General features: G+C 45.5%; 1 protein-coding gene across 1 annotated transcript in view; it reads left to right on the forward strand.

The window, feature by feature from the left end:
* The window catches only part of LOC137430925 (disco-interacting protein 2 homolog C), a gene marked incomplete in the record, with an annotated part of 587,612 nt that overhangs the window by 202,190 nt on the left and 369,643 nt on the right, over positions 1-15,779 (forward strand). Inside the window, 1 exon segment of the mRNA XM_078782629.1 lies at positions 10,102-10,299. Within this exon segment, the coding sequence (XP_078638755.1) occupies positions 10,102-10,299 (198 nt within the window).

Consider the following 15,779-nt stretch of genomic DNA (forward strand, 5'->3'; position numbering starts at 1 on the left):
TTGTTTGTATTTTGTTTGTTTGTCCTGTCAGGTTTCCATTCCAATGTCGCATGTCATTTTGTGTGTCCAGGTTGTTTGTATTTTGTTTGTTTGTCCTGTCAGGTTTCCATTCCAATGTTGCATGTCATTTTGTTTGTGTCCTGGTTGTTTGTATTTTGTTTGTTTGTCCTGTCAGGTTTCCATTCCAATGTCGCATGTCATTTTGTTTGTGTCCTGGTTGTTTGTATTTTGTTTGTTTGTCCTGTCAGGTTTCCATTCCAATGTTGCATGTCATTTTGTTTGTGTCCTGGTTGTTTGTATTTTGTTTGTTTGTCCTGTCAGTTTTCCATTCCAATGTCGCATGTCATTTTGTTTGTGTCCTGGTTGTTTGTATTTTGTTTGTTTGTCCTGTCAGGTTTCCATTCCAATGTTGCATGTCATTTTGTTTGTGTCCCGATTGTTTGTATTTTGTTTGTTTGTCCTGTCAGGTTTCCATTCCAATGTCGCATGTCATTTTGTGTGTATCCTGGTTGTTTGTATTTTGTTTGTTTGTTTGTCAGTTTTCCATTCCAAGGTAGCATGTCATTTTGTGTGTGTCCTGGTTGTTTGTATTTTGTTTGTTTGTCCTGTCATTTTTCCATTCCAATGTCGCATGTCATTTTGTGTGTGTCCTGATTGTTTGTATTTTGTTTGTTTGTCCTGTCAGGTTTCCATTCCAATGTCGCATGTCATTTTGTTTGTATCCCGATTGTTTGTATTTTGTTTGTTTGTCCTGTCAGTTTTCCATTCCAATGTCGCATGTCATTTTGTTTGTGTCCCGATTGTTTGTATTTTGTTTGTTTGTCCTGTCAGGTTTCCATTCCAATGTCGCATGTCATTTTGTGTGTTTCCCGATTGTTTGTATTTTGTTTGTTTGTCCTGTCAGGTTCCATTCCAATGTCGCATGTCATTTTGTGTGTTTCCCGATTGTTTGTATTTTGTTTGTTTGTCCTGTCAGGTTCCATTCCAATGTCGCATGTCATTTTGTGTGTTTCCCGATTGTTTGTATTTTGTTTGTTTGTCCTGTCAGGTTCCATTCCAATGTCGCATGTCATTTTGTGTGTATCCCGATTGTTTGTATTTTGTTTGTTTGTCCTGTCAGTTTTCCATTCCAATGTCGCATGTCATTTTGTGTGTTTCCCGATTGTTTGTATTTTGTTTGTTTGTCCTGTCAGGTTTCCATTCCAATGTCGCATGTCATTTTGTTTGTGTCCCGATTGTTTGTATTTTGTTTGTTTGTCCTGTCAGGTTTCCATTCCAATGTCACATGTCATTTTGTGTGTATCCTGGTTGTTTGTATTTTGTTTGTTTGTCCTGTCAGGTTTCCATTCCAATGTCACATGTCATTTTGTTTGTGTCCTGGTTGTTTGTATTTTGTTTGTTTGTCCTGTCAGTTTTCCATTCCAATGTCGCATGTCATTTTGTTTGTGTCCCGATTGTTTGTATTTTGTTTGTTTGTCCTGTCAGGTTTCCATTCCAATGTCACATGTCATTTTGTTTGTGTCCTGGTTGTTTGTATTTTGTTTGTTTGTCCTGTCAGGTTTCCATTCCAATGTCACATGTCATTTTGTTTGTGTCCTGGTTGTTTGTATTTTGTTTGTTTGTCCTGTCAGGTTCCATTCCAATGTCGCATGTCATTTTGTTTGTGTCCTGGTTGTTTGTATTTTGTTTGTTTGTCCTGTCAGGTTTCCATTCCAATGTCGCATGTCATTTTGTTTGTGTCCCGATTGTTTGTATTTTGTTTGTTTGTCCTGTCAGGTTTCCATTCCAATGTCGCATGTCATTTTGTGTGTGTCCTGGTTGTTTGTATTTTGTTTGTTTGTCCTGTCAGGTTTCCATTCCAATGTCGCATGTCATTTTGTTTGTATCCCGATTGTTTGTATTTTGTTTGTTTGTCCTGTCAGGTTTCATTCCAATGTCGCATGTCATTTTGTTTGTATCCCGATTGTTTGTATTTTGTTTGTTTGTCCTGTCAGTTTTCCATTCCAATGTCGCATGTCATTTTGTGTGTTTCCCGATTGTTTGTATTTTGTTTGTTTGTCCTGTCAGTTTTCCATTCCAATGTCGCATGTCATTTTGTTTGTGTCCTGGTTGTTTGTATTTTGTTTGTTTGTCCTGTCAGGTTTCCATTCCAATGTCGCATGTCATTTTGTTTGTGTCCCGATTGTTTGTATTTTGTTTGTTTGTCCTGTCAGGTTTCCATTCCAATGTCGCATGTCATTTTGTGTGTTTCCCGATTGTTTGTATTTTGTTTGTTTGTCCTGTCAGGTTTTCCAAGTCAATTATATTTACATCTTTCATATGCAGAAACCTAAACTCTTAAGAGGATGAAGATAATGAACTTGCATGGACGACACAACCACGCACTGTTAACCTCTCTTTGACTATCTTTTATATTTTCTGTCTCTTGATATCCTCCATCTCTCATTTTCCCTGTCCATTTTCATCATAAAACTCAGGAGGAGAATTTGTCCCCCTGTGTGCATGTGTGTATAACCCCCATATGCTGTGACTGTTGATATCTTCTCTGTGATATGCCTCTCAAAAACTCCCCTCACCTCCCTGGTCTCTTTCCACTCACCTGTGAGTGGTTGTTAGGTTGTATTTCATTTGTGGTGTGTGTGGTGTTTATGTCTTGGATGTGTATTTGCCGATGGATTGTTTTGGGGTTGTGTATATGGAGGTGGCACAAGAATGATGGCCGATAGTGACCTCCTGTCTTAAGATTTGTTTAGGTTTGGTCTTACTCTTTATGATAATACGAGGAAAAAGCTGTCAAATATGACAGGTTGGAACAGTTGATTTAACTGTGCAGCCTCGTGGGTATGCCAAAGGCTGAAGCCTCGGCCTAGTGTTAGGTGTGCTTGTATCTTTATTTATTATACATCATACGGGCACTCGGAAACATGGTGGTGGGATGATGAAGTTGGAAAGAGGATTGACGAGAAGAGGAAGAAGTTCAAGGAGTGGCAGAAGGCGAAGGGTACGGGAGCAGAAAAAGCAGAGCATGAAAGTTATAAGGCAGCCAAGAAGGCTGCAAAGAAAGAGGTAGCAAAGGCGCAGGAGGCATGTAGGAAAATGTTTGGAGAAAGCTTGGATTTGGAAGAGGGCCAGAAAGCAGTATTCAGGATTGCAAAGCAGATAGCGAAAGAGAGGTGTGATGTGATGGGGGTGAGTTGCTTGAAGGATGAAGTGGGACAAATCGTTGTCGACCCAGATGGAATTAAAGGAAGATGGAAAAGATATATGGAAATGCTGTTGAATACAGAGAATGAATGGGATGGCAACATCGAGAGTAACCCAGTTTTTTTTTTTGTATACAATATCGAGGCTCGTGAAAGAGCGAACATTAATCACACAGAAAGACAAACCGACACATAAAACATATAACATAGGGAGCGGTAGACAAGATGGGGAGAGAGGGGGAAGGACACAAACACAACATTTGAGAGCAGGGACCGAGAGACATGGAGACATCGAGAGATCTGAGAGAGGGCGAGGGCTTTGGGGGGGGGGGGGGGGGGGCGTGGGAATGGGGCAGTGGGAGAGGTATAAAACATATGGACACTGCCAGGACTTCCAGGAAAGAAGTTGGAATTTCAAACAAGGTGGATCTGGGGTGAATTAGCGGGGGTAGAAAAGATCAAGGTTTTGGATGGGGGAAGATAAGAGATGGTGGTGAACAGCTGTTTTAAAGACCTGGAGGGAGGAGTGGGATTGAAGGGAGTGAGGGAGTTTGTTCCAGAGGCGGGAGAAAAGAGGAATGAAAGAGTGAAGGTGAGCGGAGAGCCGAGATTTCGGCAGTTTAACCATCAGAGGGTTGCTGGCAGATCTTGTGCGACCTGTAGGAATATTTGGGGGACAGAGCACAGAGAGAGCTGGGGGTGCAAGGCCGGAGAGGAGTCGGTAGAAGACAGAAAGACCACCTACCTGCCTGCGGTGAGTGAGTGAAAGGCCCTCAGAGATAGCTTCATCGCGGGAGATTCCAATAATTCTGAAGGCTTTGGTTTCAACAGCGTGAAGCCGAGCTAGGTGTGAGGCAGGAGCACCGGCCCATAGGGGAGAACAGTATTCCATTGAGCTGCGGATGAAAGCCTTGTATGTGGTGAGGAGCTCAGGTGTGCCGAGGAAGGACTTTGCACGACGGAGGATGCCCAGTCGGCGACCGGCTTTGGAGGCCAGCTTGGAAATGTGGTTTTCCCAGGAAAGATCGTGGCAGATAGTGAGACCCAAAATCTTGAGGGACAGAACTTCTTGGAGAGGATTGTTGAGAAAGTAGATGGGAGGGTTGTCCAGTCGATCTTTTCGGAGAGACATAGTAAGAGTGTGAGATTTGTCAGGATTGAAAGACATGTTCCACTTGTTTGACCAGTCTGTGATTTTGTCCAGGTCTTCAGAGAGTGAGGAGGCAGCAGACTGCCGATCTGAGGGAAGAGGAATGGAGCGGCAGAGAGTGGAGTCATCAGCAAAGAGATAGAGAGGATTTTCGAGAGAGTCAGAGAGATCATTGATGAAGACCAGAAAAAGCACGGGGCCCAGAACACTGCCTTGGGGAACTCCAGCCTGAACAGGAAGAGGAGATGAGAGAAACCCATTCAGGGCCACACGTTGACGACGACTAGAGAGGAAGTCCGCCAGCCATGCGTGGAGATTTCCATGGATACCAAAGGAGGAGAGTTTGGTGAGCAGAGCGGGGTGCCAGACCGTGTCGAAGGCACGTGATATGTCGAGGGAGACAGCTCTAATTTCCTGTTTGGCATTGAGGACCTCCATCCATTGTTGAGACAGCAGAAGCAGCATGTCCAGAGTAGAGTGACCTGGTCTGAAACCAAATTGATGATCAGAGATCAAGCCATTGGAGAAGAGGAAAGATTTCATATCAGAAGCAATGATGGATTCCATGACTTTGCTGATAATTGGGAGAAGGCTGATTGGTCTGTAGTTGCTAGGATCTGTTTTTGCACCTTTTTTGTGCAAAGCGGTGATGTTGGCTGATTTCCAAGCAGATGGCAGTTGACCTTGAGCAAAAGAGAGGGTGAAGAGAACAGAGAGAGGGTGAGATAGAGCAGCAGAGCAGGATTTTAGGACCCGTGGGCTGATGCCGTCGGGTCCAGTTGCAGAATCAGAGTCGAGGGTTGACAGAAACTTTTCCACCTTGTCAGGAGGAAAGGACACGGAGTCCAGGAGCAGCAGGGTACGACTGGGTATGGTGGGTACAGAGAGGGATGGGTTTGGGACACAAGATTTAGAGGCAAACACAGAGTTGAGGCATTCAGCTTTTTCACGTGCGGAGTCAGCTGTGTAGCCGTTTGAGGTAAGGGAGGGGATGGAGGGGGAACAAACACCAGAAACGGATTTGACCAGACGCCACCAGGATTTGGAAGAGGGAGACAGATAAGAGAGTTCGGTCTTGAGAACGGAGAGATATTGTTTCCTGGCTCTCCTGAGGGTGGACACACACTTGTTTCGGGCTTTGTGAAAGGAAATGAGATTTCCTTCCGTTGGATTTGCTTTCCAGGAGACGAAGGCAAGTTGTTTCTGGGCAACAGCCTCACCACAAGATTCCGTGTACCATGGACGGGAGGAAGGGTATGACAACTGAAGACGAGATGGGATAAATCTGTGCATGAGAGAGAGCAATTTACTTTGGAAGAATTCCCAGGATGAGTTGATGTCAGAGGTGGTAGAGATGGGAGACCAGTCCAGATGTTTGATGGCTGCTTGAAGACCGTGCCAGTTGGCCTGAGTGAAATGCCAGACTCGTCGACGCTGAGCAGGCTCCCTGAGGATGGTCAGAGAGATGTCCACTTTAACAAGGACATGATCAGATGTTCCGATCGGAGCAGAAGAAGAGCAGCAGACATTTTCAGGGAAGTTAGTCATAACCAAGTCCAGAAGAGAAGATGTTCCGTTGACTGAGATCCGGGTCGGGAAATTGACAGATTGTGTCAGTCCCAGTGAGTCGCAGAAGTCCTTTGCTGAGGAGCCATGGCTGGTGAGAGAGGTACCCACACCCAGCCAACTGGCATGATGACAGTTGAAATCACCACATATGAGGAAGAGAGAGTTGGGATGAGTAGATAGAAGTTGGTCCATATCATCAGACAGCGAGATGTAGATGGAGTCATCACTGTTTGGTGGACGGTACAACACACATATGAACAAGAGGTGGGAGCGAAGGGGAAGCCGTAGCCAGAGGTATTCCTGGGGGTGAGGTGGAGAGAGTGCAGTGCAGGGCGAGTGAGGAAGAGAGTTTTTGATAAAGATAGCAACCCCGCCTCCAGGACGAGGCTCAGGTCTATCATACCGGAGGAGGGAGTAGCCCGGGAGAGATACTATGGAATCAGAGACATCATAAAGGAGGAAAGTTTCTGTTAAGCAGATCACGTCTGGTTTGACAGAAGCAACCTGTATGGAGAGATCGGTTAAGTTTGAACGAAGGCCCCGGATGTTTGAGGTCCATACCGTTAATGAAGAGGAAGGGGGAGCATCAGATACAGAACAGGGGGGAGGAGGGGTAGGGTAAGATGTGGAAGAGGTGGAAGAGGTAGGGAGAGCTGTTGAAGGTGTGTCAGAGATTTCAGAATAGCTCGGAGAAAGGGAAGGATGGGGCGGACAAAAGGTTTGATGGTGATTGGGTGAGCCACAATGAGGTGTTATTTGAGGAGGGGGAAGAGCGAGGCAGAAGGTTGGGGGAGATGGAGGTGAGAGTTTGAAGGGGGAAGAAGCGGGGAGGACGCTTTGAGGAGGGGGAGTGAGCGGGGGGAAATTGAGAAGCAATGAGGGTGGGGAGATTTGAAGGGGAGGGGTGAGGGGGGAGTTTGGGAGGGAAGGGACAAGGGGAGGGATTTGAAAGGGATGGGATATGGGGGAGATTTGGAGGGGAGGGGTGAGGCAGGAGTCTAGGAGGGGAGGGGCGAGGGGGCGTCTTGGCGGGGAGGGGTGAGGGGGTAGTTTAGGAGGGAGGGGGCAAGGGGGGAGATTTGAAAGGGATGGGTGATGGGGAAGATTTGGAGGGGAGGGGTGATGGGGAAGATTTGGAGGGGAGGGGTTATGGGGAAGATTTGGAGGGGAGGGGTGAGATTGGATTTTTGAAAGTGTACGATTTATGGGAAACGAACATTTATTGCAAAATGAGTTTCTTGTGACCTTCGAGTTAAAAATACGTTTAAGGACGCTGGATGGAGGATGGAGTGCAGGAGAGTTAGGGAATGTAGAACAAAGGCACTATAGGACATGGATATTTTTTTTGGGATGAATTGATTTGGTGAGCAAGTCGAAAGCAGCCTTTTAAAGAAGAAGAAGAAAAAGGTGTTATAAAATATGACGGAATACATAACTTGAGGGGAAAGTGTAAACATTGAAGGTTAATGAGTGAAAACTATCTGGGGAAATGGGGGAGAAACACGTGGTCGAAGAATGAACGAACGAATAAGAATGAATAAACGAATGAGAATAGAGAAGGAAATGTTTTTTTTTTTTTTTTTTTTGAGTTGAGATTTACACAAGGAAGTAGGCTATGGGTGAAAAGACTGGGAATACAGAGAACGAAAGTTATTGGATCACAAACGACGGACCACTGAGAGAAAAACAAAGCCTCAAGGTTGTACAGTGCACACTGTACAAGGCCTTGCTCGCGACACGGCAAACAGACGATCAATTTATGAAAGATAAACACCGAGAAACAACCAAAGTTGCACACAATAACTTCACACACCGAAAGATAAATACAGTTTCGACAAAATACAATTGTGAACAGACTTAACTTCGAAAAACGTGGAGACCGTGTGGAGCTTCGAAAATCCCTGCCGCCGTCTCCAAGATCTCGCGAGATCTCGCGTTTTAGGACCGGCAGAGAAGATAACTGAGAAGGAAGTTGAGGAAGCGATAAAAGCAATGAAGAGCAGAAAAGCGGGAGGGCTGACGGGAGTTGTGGGAGATATGTTGAAGGCAGCAGGAAGTTGGGGTGTGAAGAGAATGACAGAGATCTGTAATCTGGTGGTGAAAGAAGGCCGCATTCCAGTGGATTGGGAGCTGAGTACCCTCGTCCTTCTATACAAGGGGAAAGGTGACCCTCTCGACTGTGGCTCGTACCGAGCGATAAAGTTATTGGAGCATGGAATGAAGGTATTGGAAAGGGTGTTGGAGAGGAGGATAAGGAAGAAGGTGAAGATCGACGAAATGCAGTTTGGATTTATGCCAGGAAGAGGAACGACAGACGTGCTCTCTATTGTGAGGCAGTTGCAGGAGAAATACATGGAGAAGAGGAAGAAGTTGTTTCTTGGGTTTGTTGATCTGGAGAAAGCATTCGATCGGGTTCCACGCAAAGCATTGACATGGGCATTGAGGAAGTTAGGAGTGGAGGAATGGTTGATCAGAGTAGTGATGGCAATGTACAAAAGAGCGCGCACAGCTGTAAGGACGAAGGACGGGAACAGTGGTGAGTTTGAGGTGAAGGTGGGAGTACATCAGTGTCGGTACTAAGTCCACTACTATTTGTAGCTGTGTTTGATGTGCTGGCTCAGAACGTAAAGGAGGGTTTACCGTGGGAGTTCTTGTATGCAGATGATCTGGTGTTGACTGCGGAAAGTATGGATGGACTGAAGGAAAAGATGAACAAGTGGAACGAATGTATGGAGACAAAAGGTCTGAAGGTGAATATCGGAAAGATGAAGGTGATGGCAAGTGGTAAAGCATGTGGTGTGGTGGAAAGAACTGGGAAGTGGCCACATGCTGTGTGCAGGAAGGGTGTCGGAGTGAACTCCATTCAATGTACAATGTGCGCTGAGTGGGTTCATCAAAAATGTAGTGGTCTGAGAAGGTCATTACCCAGTGTGGCAGCTACATTCAAATGTAAGGTGTGCACAGAGGGAGCTGCAGATGGAGGAAATGTTGAGTTGGATCTTGGAGACGGCGTGAAGCTGGAAGGTGTGAAAACATTTTGCTACCTAGGAGACATGCTGAATGGAGAAGGTGGATCAGACTCGGCAACGGTTGCTGGAGTGAGATGTGCATGGAAGAAGTTTCGGGAACTGAGTGGCGTGCTGATGATCAGGGGAGTGTCGTTGAAGCTGAAGGGAAAGGTGTATGCTGCATGTGTGAGAAGTGTTATGATTTATGGGAGCGAGACATGGGTAATGAACGTAGAGCAGCAACGAAGGCTGGGAAGGGTGGAAATGCGAATTGTTCGGTGGATGTGTGGAGTATCGTTGAGAGAGAGGAAGACAAATGATGAATTGCGAAAGATGATGTGAATAGAACCTGTGATTGATGCTGTGAAGAGGAACAGGTTGAGATGGTTTGGTCATGTGTTGAGGAAGGATGAAAGTGACTGGTTGAGAAGAGTGATGGAAATGAATGTGGAAGGAAGTAGAGGACGGGGAAGACCGAGAAAGACTTGGCTAAAGATGGTGGAAGAAGAAATGCGGGCAAAGGGGTTAACAAGGGGAGATGCAGAAAATAGGGCAAAATGGAGAAGATTGTCATGGGGACCGCAAGGCTAACCCCAGCTCTAGCAGGGAAAATGGCCTTAAAATGCATGTTGTTGTTGTTGTTGTTGTATATGGATGTAAATGAACATTCGTTTTACTCTGCATGCGTTGCACATCACATGCAGTGAATTTCACCTCTCTGCACTTTGTATTTATTGTTACTTAAAAAAACGCTTCTGTGCACCGCCCTTGAGGTTCGGTCTGCAATTCCAATGGAAGAGACATCATTACTCTTTTATGGAAAATGATTTTCGAGTTTGTTTTGTCCTCAAACACAGACAGTGGTGAACACACATTCATGTTAAAAGTTTGGAATTTAAAACCTACCCTTGTGAAGGGGATCAGACATTTGTTCAAACACACAAACTGACCTTGTCTTTTGTACGGAAGACGACTTCCTCGAAAGCAATTTTGTCATTGCGTTGATAACACAATTTTGGGTGGATATCCCATGAAATGGGAAAATAAACTGGGTCGTTGTTCACTTCCAAGTGTCAACATATTATATAAAAGAAACGTAAACACGAGATGTTCCTTTCATATGTCTATTGTTAAATCCACAAAATTCATATCCATTTCTTTTCCCCAACAGTTCAACGACCTGACCCGAACCAACCTCGGCCTGAAGGTGACTCTTCCAGTGTTGTAAAAGGTGACCCATTAGCTGTCATGGCCCACTGGCCTCACTCTCTCGAAGCAGCGTTGCAACATTGGGCCTCAGCAATGCCCAAAGCACCCTGCCTTACCACCCTGGACACCAGCGGTCGTCCCGTGCACACCCTCACCTACGGTGAAATTCAATGCACTTTTATCCCTCACAATGTCCTGCATATTATTTTTATTATCAGTATGATGATTTCAATAAATGATCCACCTCATTTTACCTTCTTCCAAATCGACCAAGGTGCAATAAAGTCAGAAAACAGCTAAATGATGTTTTATTTGAAACACGAATACGAACCACCAAGAGTTGTTTAATTCAACAATGTAAGCTGAGTTTGAGGTTTTCCTTGTATTTATTGACACTAGATTCTGGATGTTTCCAAAAAACAACAACTTGCATACAATCGGTTATTTGTTTATTTTTTCCTACAGACATGAGCACTATTCGACTGCAAGCAAATCATTGAAAGAATTCCTCCTCTTTCGAAATGAAAGTTCCAGTTTCCCTCCTGAGAGTTTCTGTCTGTATCCATCTTGTGCACCCCATGCATCCTCTCTTGCCCCTCATTCCTCCCCATACCCATTGTTTGTCCAAGTCTGCCTCCATCTTGGCCTTCAACTCTGCTGTTGGTGCTCCCCCCTCTCTCAACTGTTCCTTTTGTTCTGTTGCATATTGATTAGTTCAGTGTTCTAGCTCTTCCTTTACTTTGCTTTTACCTTGTGTACAAAAAACCTGGAGGGGAGAGTCTTGACAGGTGAGAGGTAGGAGGAGTATGACCAGAATAGAGCCAGTAAAAGTGCATGCCAACAACTTGCCTATGATGAGCAAAATACAGACATTATAATCCATTTCCTGACCTGACATTGAAATTACCCAGTGGGCCTTGAATTCCAGAGCCTCAAGGGGGGCAAGATGAGAAACAGCAGCACCAGTCCACAGGGGAGAGCCATATTCCCTGGCGTCGATGTGGATGAAGGCTTTGTACACTGCTCTAAGCTGAGGACAGCAGAGGAAGTACTTGCCCCTCCAGAGAATTTCAAAGTGGTGGCCCACTTTGTTTTCAAACCAGGAAGAATGTTCCAAACTTGAGAGACCAGCTCAATAGCCATAGGCATTGACCATCTCACTTTAAGGAAGTTGTCGGTGACCACTTGTTGACTAATTTGTTCATAAGGAACTTTGAGAAGGGTAACCAAGCCCCTAAATGAAGTACTGTTGGACCCCGACACTCGCAGGGGAGATACATTCCTGGAAAATGCCATGAATGTCGAAACCGCGAATGTTGGAGTGTTGTTTCAATAACAAAAAGAGGGAGAGGTACCCGGCATTTCATGATGCATGGAAAATGCGGTGAATGGTGAAACTGCGATTGGATATCGTGAATGTCAGGACATTGATTCAATGAAAATAGGTGGGATAGGTACCTGGTGGATCCTGATTCATCGGGGAACATTGTAAAAGTTCAAAAAAACATTTGACCGTGAATTGTTGAAGAAATGCAATTGCTGTTTATTAAAAGTGCTTAACCAACCGTACCATAAAAGTAAAAAAAACAACAGCAGGTTCCGCTTCAAATGTTTATTTGCACAAACACAACTTTTCAAATGATTATGAATTAAAATCCAGTGAACTCGAATTCCTCTGAATGTGAGGGTGCTGATGAGTCGTGCACCAAAAGGAATGTAAGTGAGGGTGCTAAAGAGGGCGCATGTGAGGTCGCTGATGAGTCATGCACTGAGGGAGAGGCAGGAGAGGGTGCTGATGAGTTGTGAACCGAAAGGAATGTAAGTAAGGGTGCTAAAGAGGGCGCATGTGAGTGCTGATGAGTCATGCATTGAGGGAGGGGCAGGAGAGGGTGCTGATGCCCTTTGAGCTAGAGGGACTAGGGTGAAAAACGATGCATGATCGAAAGCTACCTGGCAGATTGCCGCAGGTTTTGATGTAGGTCCATGTTTGGGAGTATCACGTCGTCCAACCCCCTCTTGAACTTGAGGTAACGCTCCATGACCGGGTTGGCATTTGCCCACATGTCTCACAGCACCCTACCCAGGAACTTGACCATGAGGTTGGACCTCGGCACCTCTTCCTTCTCATCACTGCCCACCTCCTCCTTAGAAACCCTGATAATGACGTTCAACTTCTCATTGGCGAGCTCCTCGTCATGCGAGGCGATAAGACAGATCATCCAACTCCTCAGCCTCCATGTCGACAAAGCTTTCCACTCTCACCTGCCATGCCAACCTTGCATTTCATGACTCCTGGGACAGTCTATAAGGTTCTTCACTTCCTGTGTTCACTAGCAGGTGTTTCTAATGGAGGCTCTCACCTCATCCAGGGACTCTTTGATGGCACCGATGCAGTGAGCTATGTTGAACTCTTTCCAACACTGGTGAGTCCATCGCATCCAAAATGCAGCGAAAAGTGCAGTGGGTGTAATTTGTTTTGAAAGTGGAGATTACAACCTTGGTCAAGCGGCTGGATCAGGGAGGTGGTGTTGGGCGGCAGGAAGATCACCTTGAGGTTCCTGTGAGCCACCTTCGGATACTCGGGGTGGCCAGGAGCGTTATCCACGAGCAGGAGAACCTTGAACACAAGTTTGTTTGTTTTTTTTCCGCGAGGTACCTCTCCACCTGAGGAGCGAAACAGTTATGGAAACAGGGCTTTAAAATTTGCTGTCATTACCCACACCTTCCTGTTTGTCCTCCAAAACAAGCAGCGTGTGTTTGTTCTTGTTCTGAAGAGCAAGCGGGTTCAGGGAATGGTACAGCATAATGGGCTTCGTCAGGCATTCCCCTTTTGCATTTGCACAGAGGAGAAAAGCTACTCGGTCCATGGCGGCCTTGAACCCCGATGCTGTCCTCTCTCGCTTGGAGACGAAAGTTCGCGTTGGCATCTTTTCCCAAAATAGGTCGGTCTCGTCAGCATTGAAAACCTGCTCTGGCAGGTGCCCCTTCTTGTCGATGAGCTGCGTGAGTTGAGCAGGGAACGTTTCGGCCGACTCGTGGTCCACAGAGACGCTCTCACCTGACAGTTTGACATACCACCTCTTGAGGCTGTTAAACCATCCCTTTCCTCCTCGGAATGGACTGGGGGCCACTGGTACCCACATCACTCGGTGCATCAATCGTAGCCGCACCCGCATCACTCTTTCCCAGACCCGCATCACTTGTGCCCAGATGAATCACTCGTGCTAGCGCCACGTATGCCAGCCAAATACACGTACATACGAATAGCTTTTTCATGAATGAGCTGTCCACTTAAAGGCATGTTCTTGACTCGCGGGGGATGACATCTTATGCAGCAGCTGGTAGATGTGGTGAATCACTTTAATTGTGCAACTCACGGGGGATGATTCGCAAGGGATGACATCTTATGCAGCAGCTGGTAGATGCGGTGAATCACTTTAATTATGTAACTCACGGGGGATGATTCGCAAGGGATGACATCTTATGCAGCGGCTGGTAGATGCGGTGAATCACTTTAATTGTGTAACTCACAGGGGATGATTCGAAGGGATGACATCTTATGCAGCAGCTGGTAGATGCGGTGAATCCCTTGAATTGTGTAACTTATGGGGGATGATTCTCAAGGGATGACATCTTATGCAGCAGCTGGTAGATGCGGTGAATCCCTTGAATTGTGTAACGTATGGGGGATGATTCTCAAGGGATGACATCTTATGCAGCAGCTGGTAGATGCGGTGAATCGCTTGAATTGTGTAACTTGTGGGGGATGACATCTTATGCAGCAGCTGGTGCAGTTGAGCGTCTTTATAGTGCAGCATGCTGCACAGCTATGTTAATAGCACGAATGGTGGGATAGCGCAGCTAAACAAATTTTATGCGCCCACGAGTACGCGAAGCACACTCCCACGAATGTTGAAGCAGGTCGCATTTTATCAGCCGCGAATATCTGGGGTGCGAAAATAGCGGATCCGCAAATGTCGATGTCTGACAATATTGAAAAGTTTCACAGCTGCACAAACACCAGCATAACAAGGCTTGCACTGAGGTGTCGTGCTGTTTACCTACCGAATGAGAAAAAGAAGATTCTGAATTCACCTGATTGCAATGAACAGACCAGGCACTTGACCCAACCAGGAACTATTCATTTACATATGAGGTGAAGATCCTGGGAGAACTGCTGCAATTGAATGAAGATTTATGATATATCGATTTTTAGCTCACCTGGAACGAAGTTCAGAGGAGCTTATGCGATGGCGCGTCGTCAGTCCGTCAGTCCGTAAACACTTGAAACTTCTTCTCCGAAACCGCTGATGGGATTGCGACCAAATTTGGAACAAATTATGTTTGTTGTGTTGTGACTAAAGCTTGTTCACGGCATTAAAAAAACCGAGGTCAAAGTGGATCCAGGTTTGACCCCCAAAATAGGAATTTGCTTTTTCCTCTGAAACTACACACACGATTTTGATGAAATTTTACCACAACCTTCACCACCCGTGCTGTACCAAAGTTTGTTCACCGCACTAAATCGAAGTATAATGGGGTTTATGGGGGATCACAGTGGGTCCAGGTTTGAGCCCCCAAAATAGGTAATTGCTGTCTTAGAAACTACACACACTATTTCGATGAAACTTTACCACAACCTTCACCACCCGTGCTGTACCAAAGTTTGTTCACCGCACTAAATCGAAGTATAACGGGGTTTATGGGGGATCAAAGTGGGTCCAGGTTTGAGCCCCCAAAATAGGTAATTGCTGTCTTAGAAACTACACACACTATTTCGATGAAACTTGACCACAACCTTCACCACCCGTGCTGTACCAAAGTTTGTTCACAGCATTTAAAAAATCTGCCCCTTTGGGAGTCTAAGAGGGGTTGCCCCCCAAAATAGGTATATTTTTTGTTTGTTTAAAGTCTCATGATTATGTTAGTATGATTATATGTGCTGCCCTGTCTTCTCGTAACCATTGAAATGGATTTAAAATACCTTTAGTCAGTGCAGTATACTGTTTATTCTTCCAGGTGAGCACCAGGGGTATTGCCCCTATGTTTTATTTATAAATACAAGATCTCGGCTTGTAGAAGAGCTAGAACACAGTACAGATCAGGACACAACGTAACAAAGGGAACAGCAGGAGAAAGGGGAAACGACAATAGCAGGCTGGAGGGAGAAGGTAGAAGGCAGACGGAGATGGACAAACAATTGGGCTCACGCTCTCTCTGCTCTTAACAAACATGAATTGTTGAACATTTGACATAGCAAATAAACACATGTGTACAAACTTCTCACTGTCCCCTCCCACACCCCCTTTCCACCAACTCTAACCTCCATACACAACACACCTTTTTATTTTCTTTGTGTGCAAAGTCTGAGCTCATGGAAGAGCTCGAACACGGAACAGAATAGCTGAAACAGAGTGGAAAGAGAAGCCATTTGGAGAAGTCAGCACCGATCGACTTTATGCAGATGATGCTGCCCTATTTTTTTGAGAGACCCTGTCCACTGGCCGGCTGTGTTCAACCTCTTTGAATCGGTTGCTAAACACCTCGGCCTTATGCCCACGTGGCAAAAAACCAAAGTACAGAATGCTGCCATTGGCCACTCACCCCTACCAGTACCTATCTCCAGCATAGTTGTAGAGT

Source organism: Myxine glutinosa, chromosome 7 (assembly GCF_964187855.1).
Source record: "Myxine glutinosa chromosome 7, kmMyxGlut1.1, whole genome shotgun sequence".
In the NCBI taxonomy this organism is placed as follows: domain Eukaryota; kingdom Metazoa; phylum Chordata; class Myxini; order Myxiniformes; family Myxinidae; genus Myxine; species Myxine glutinosa.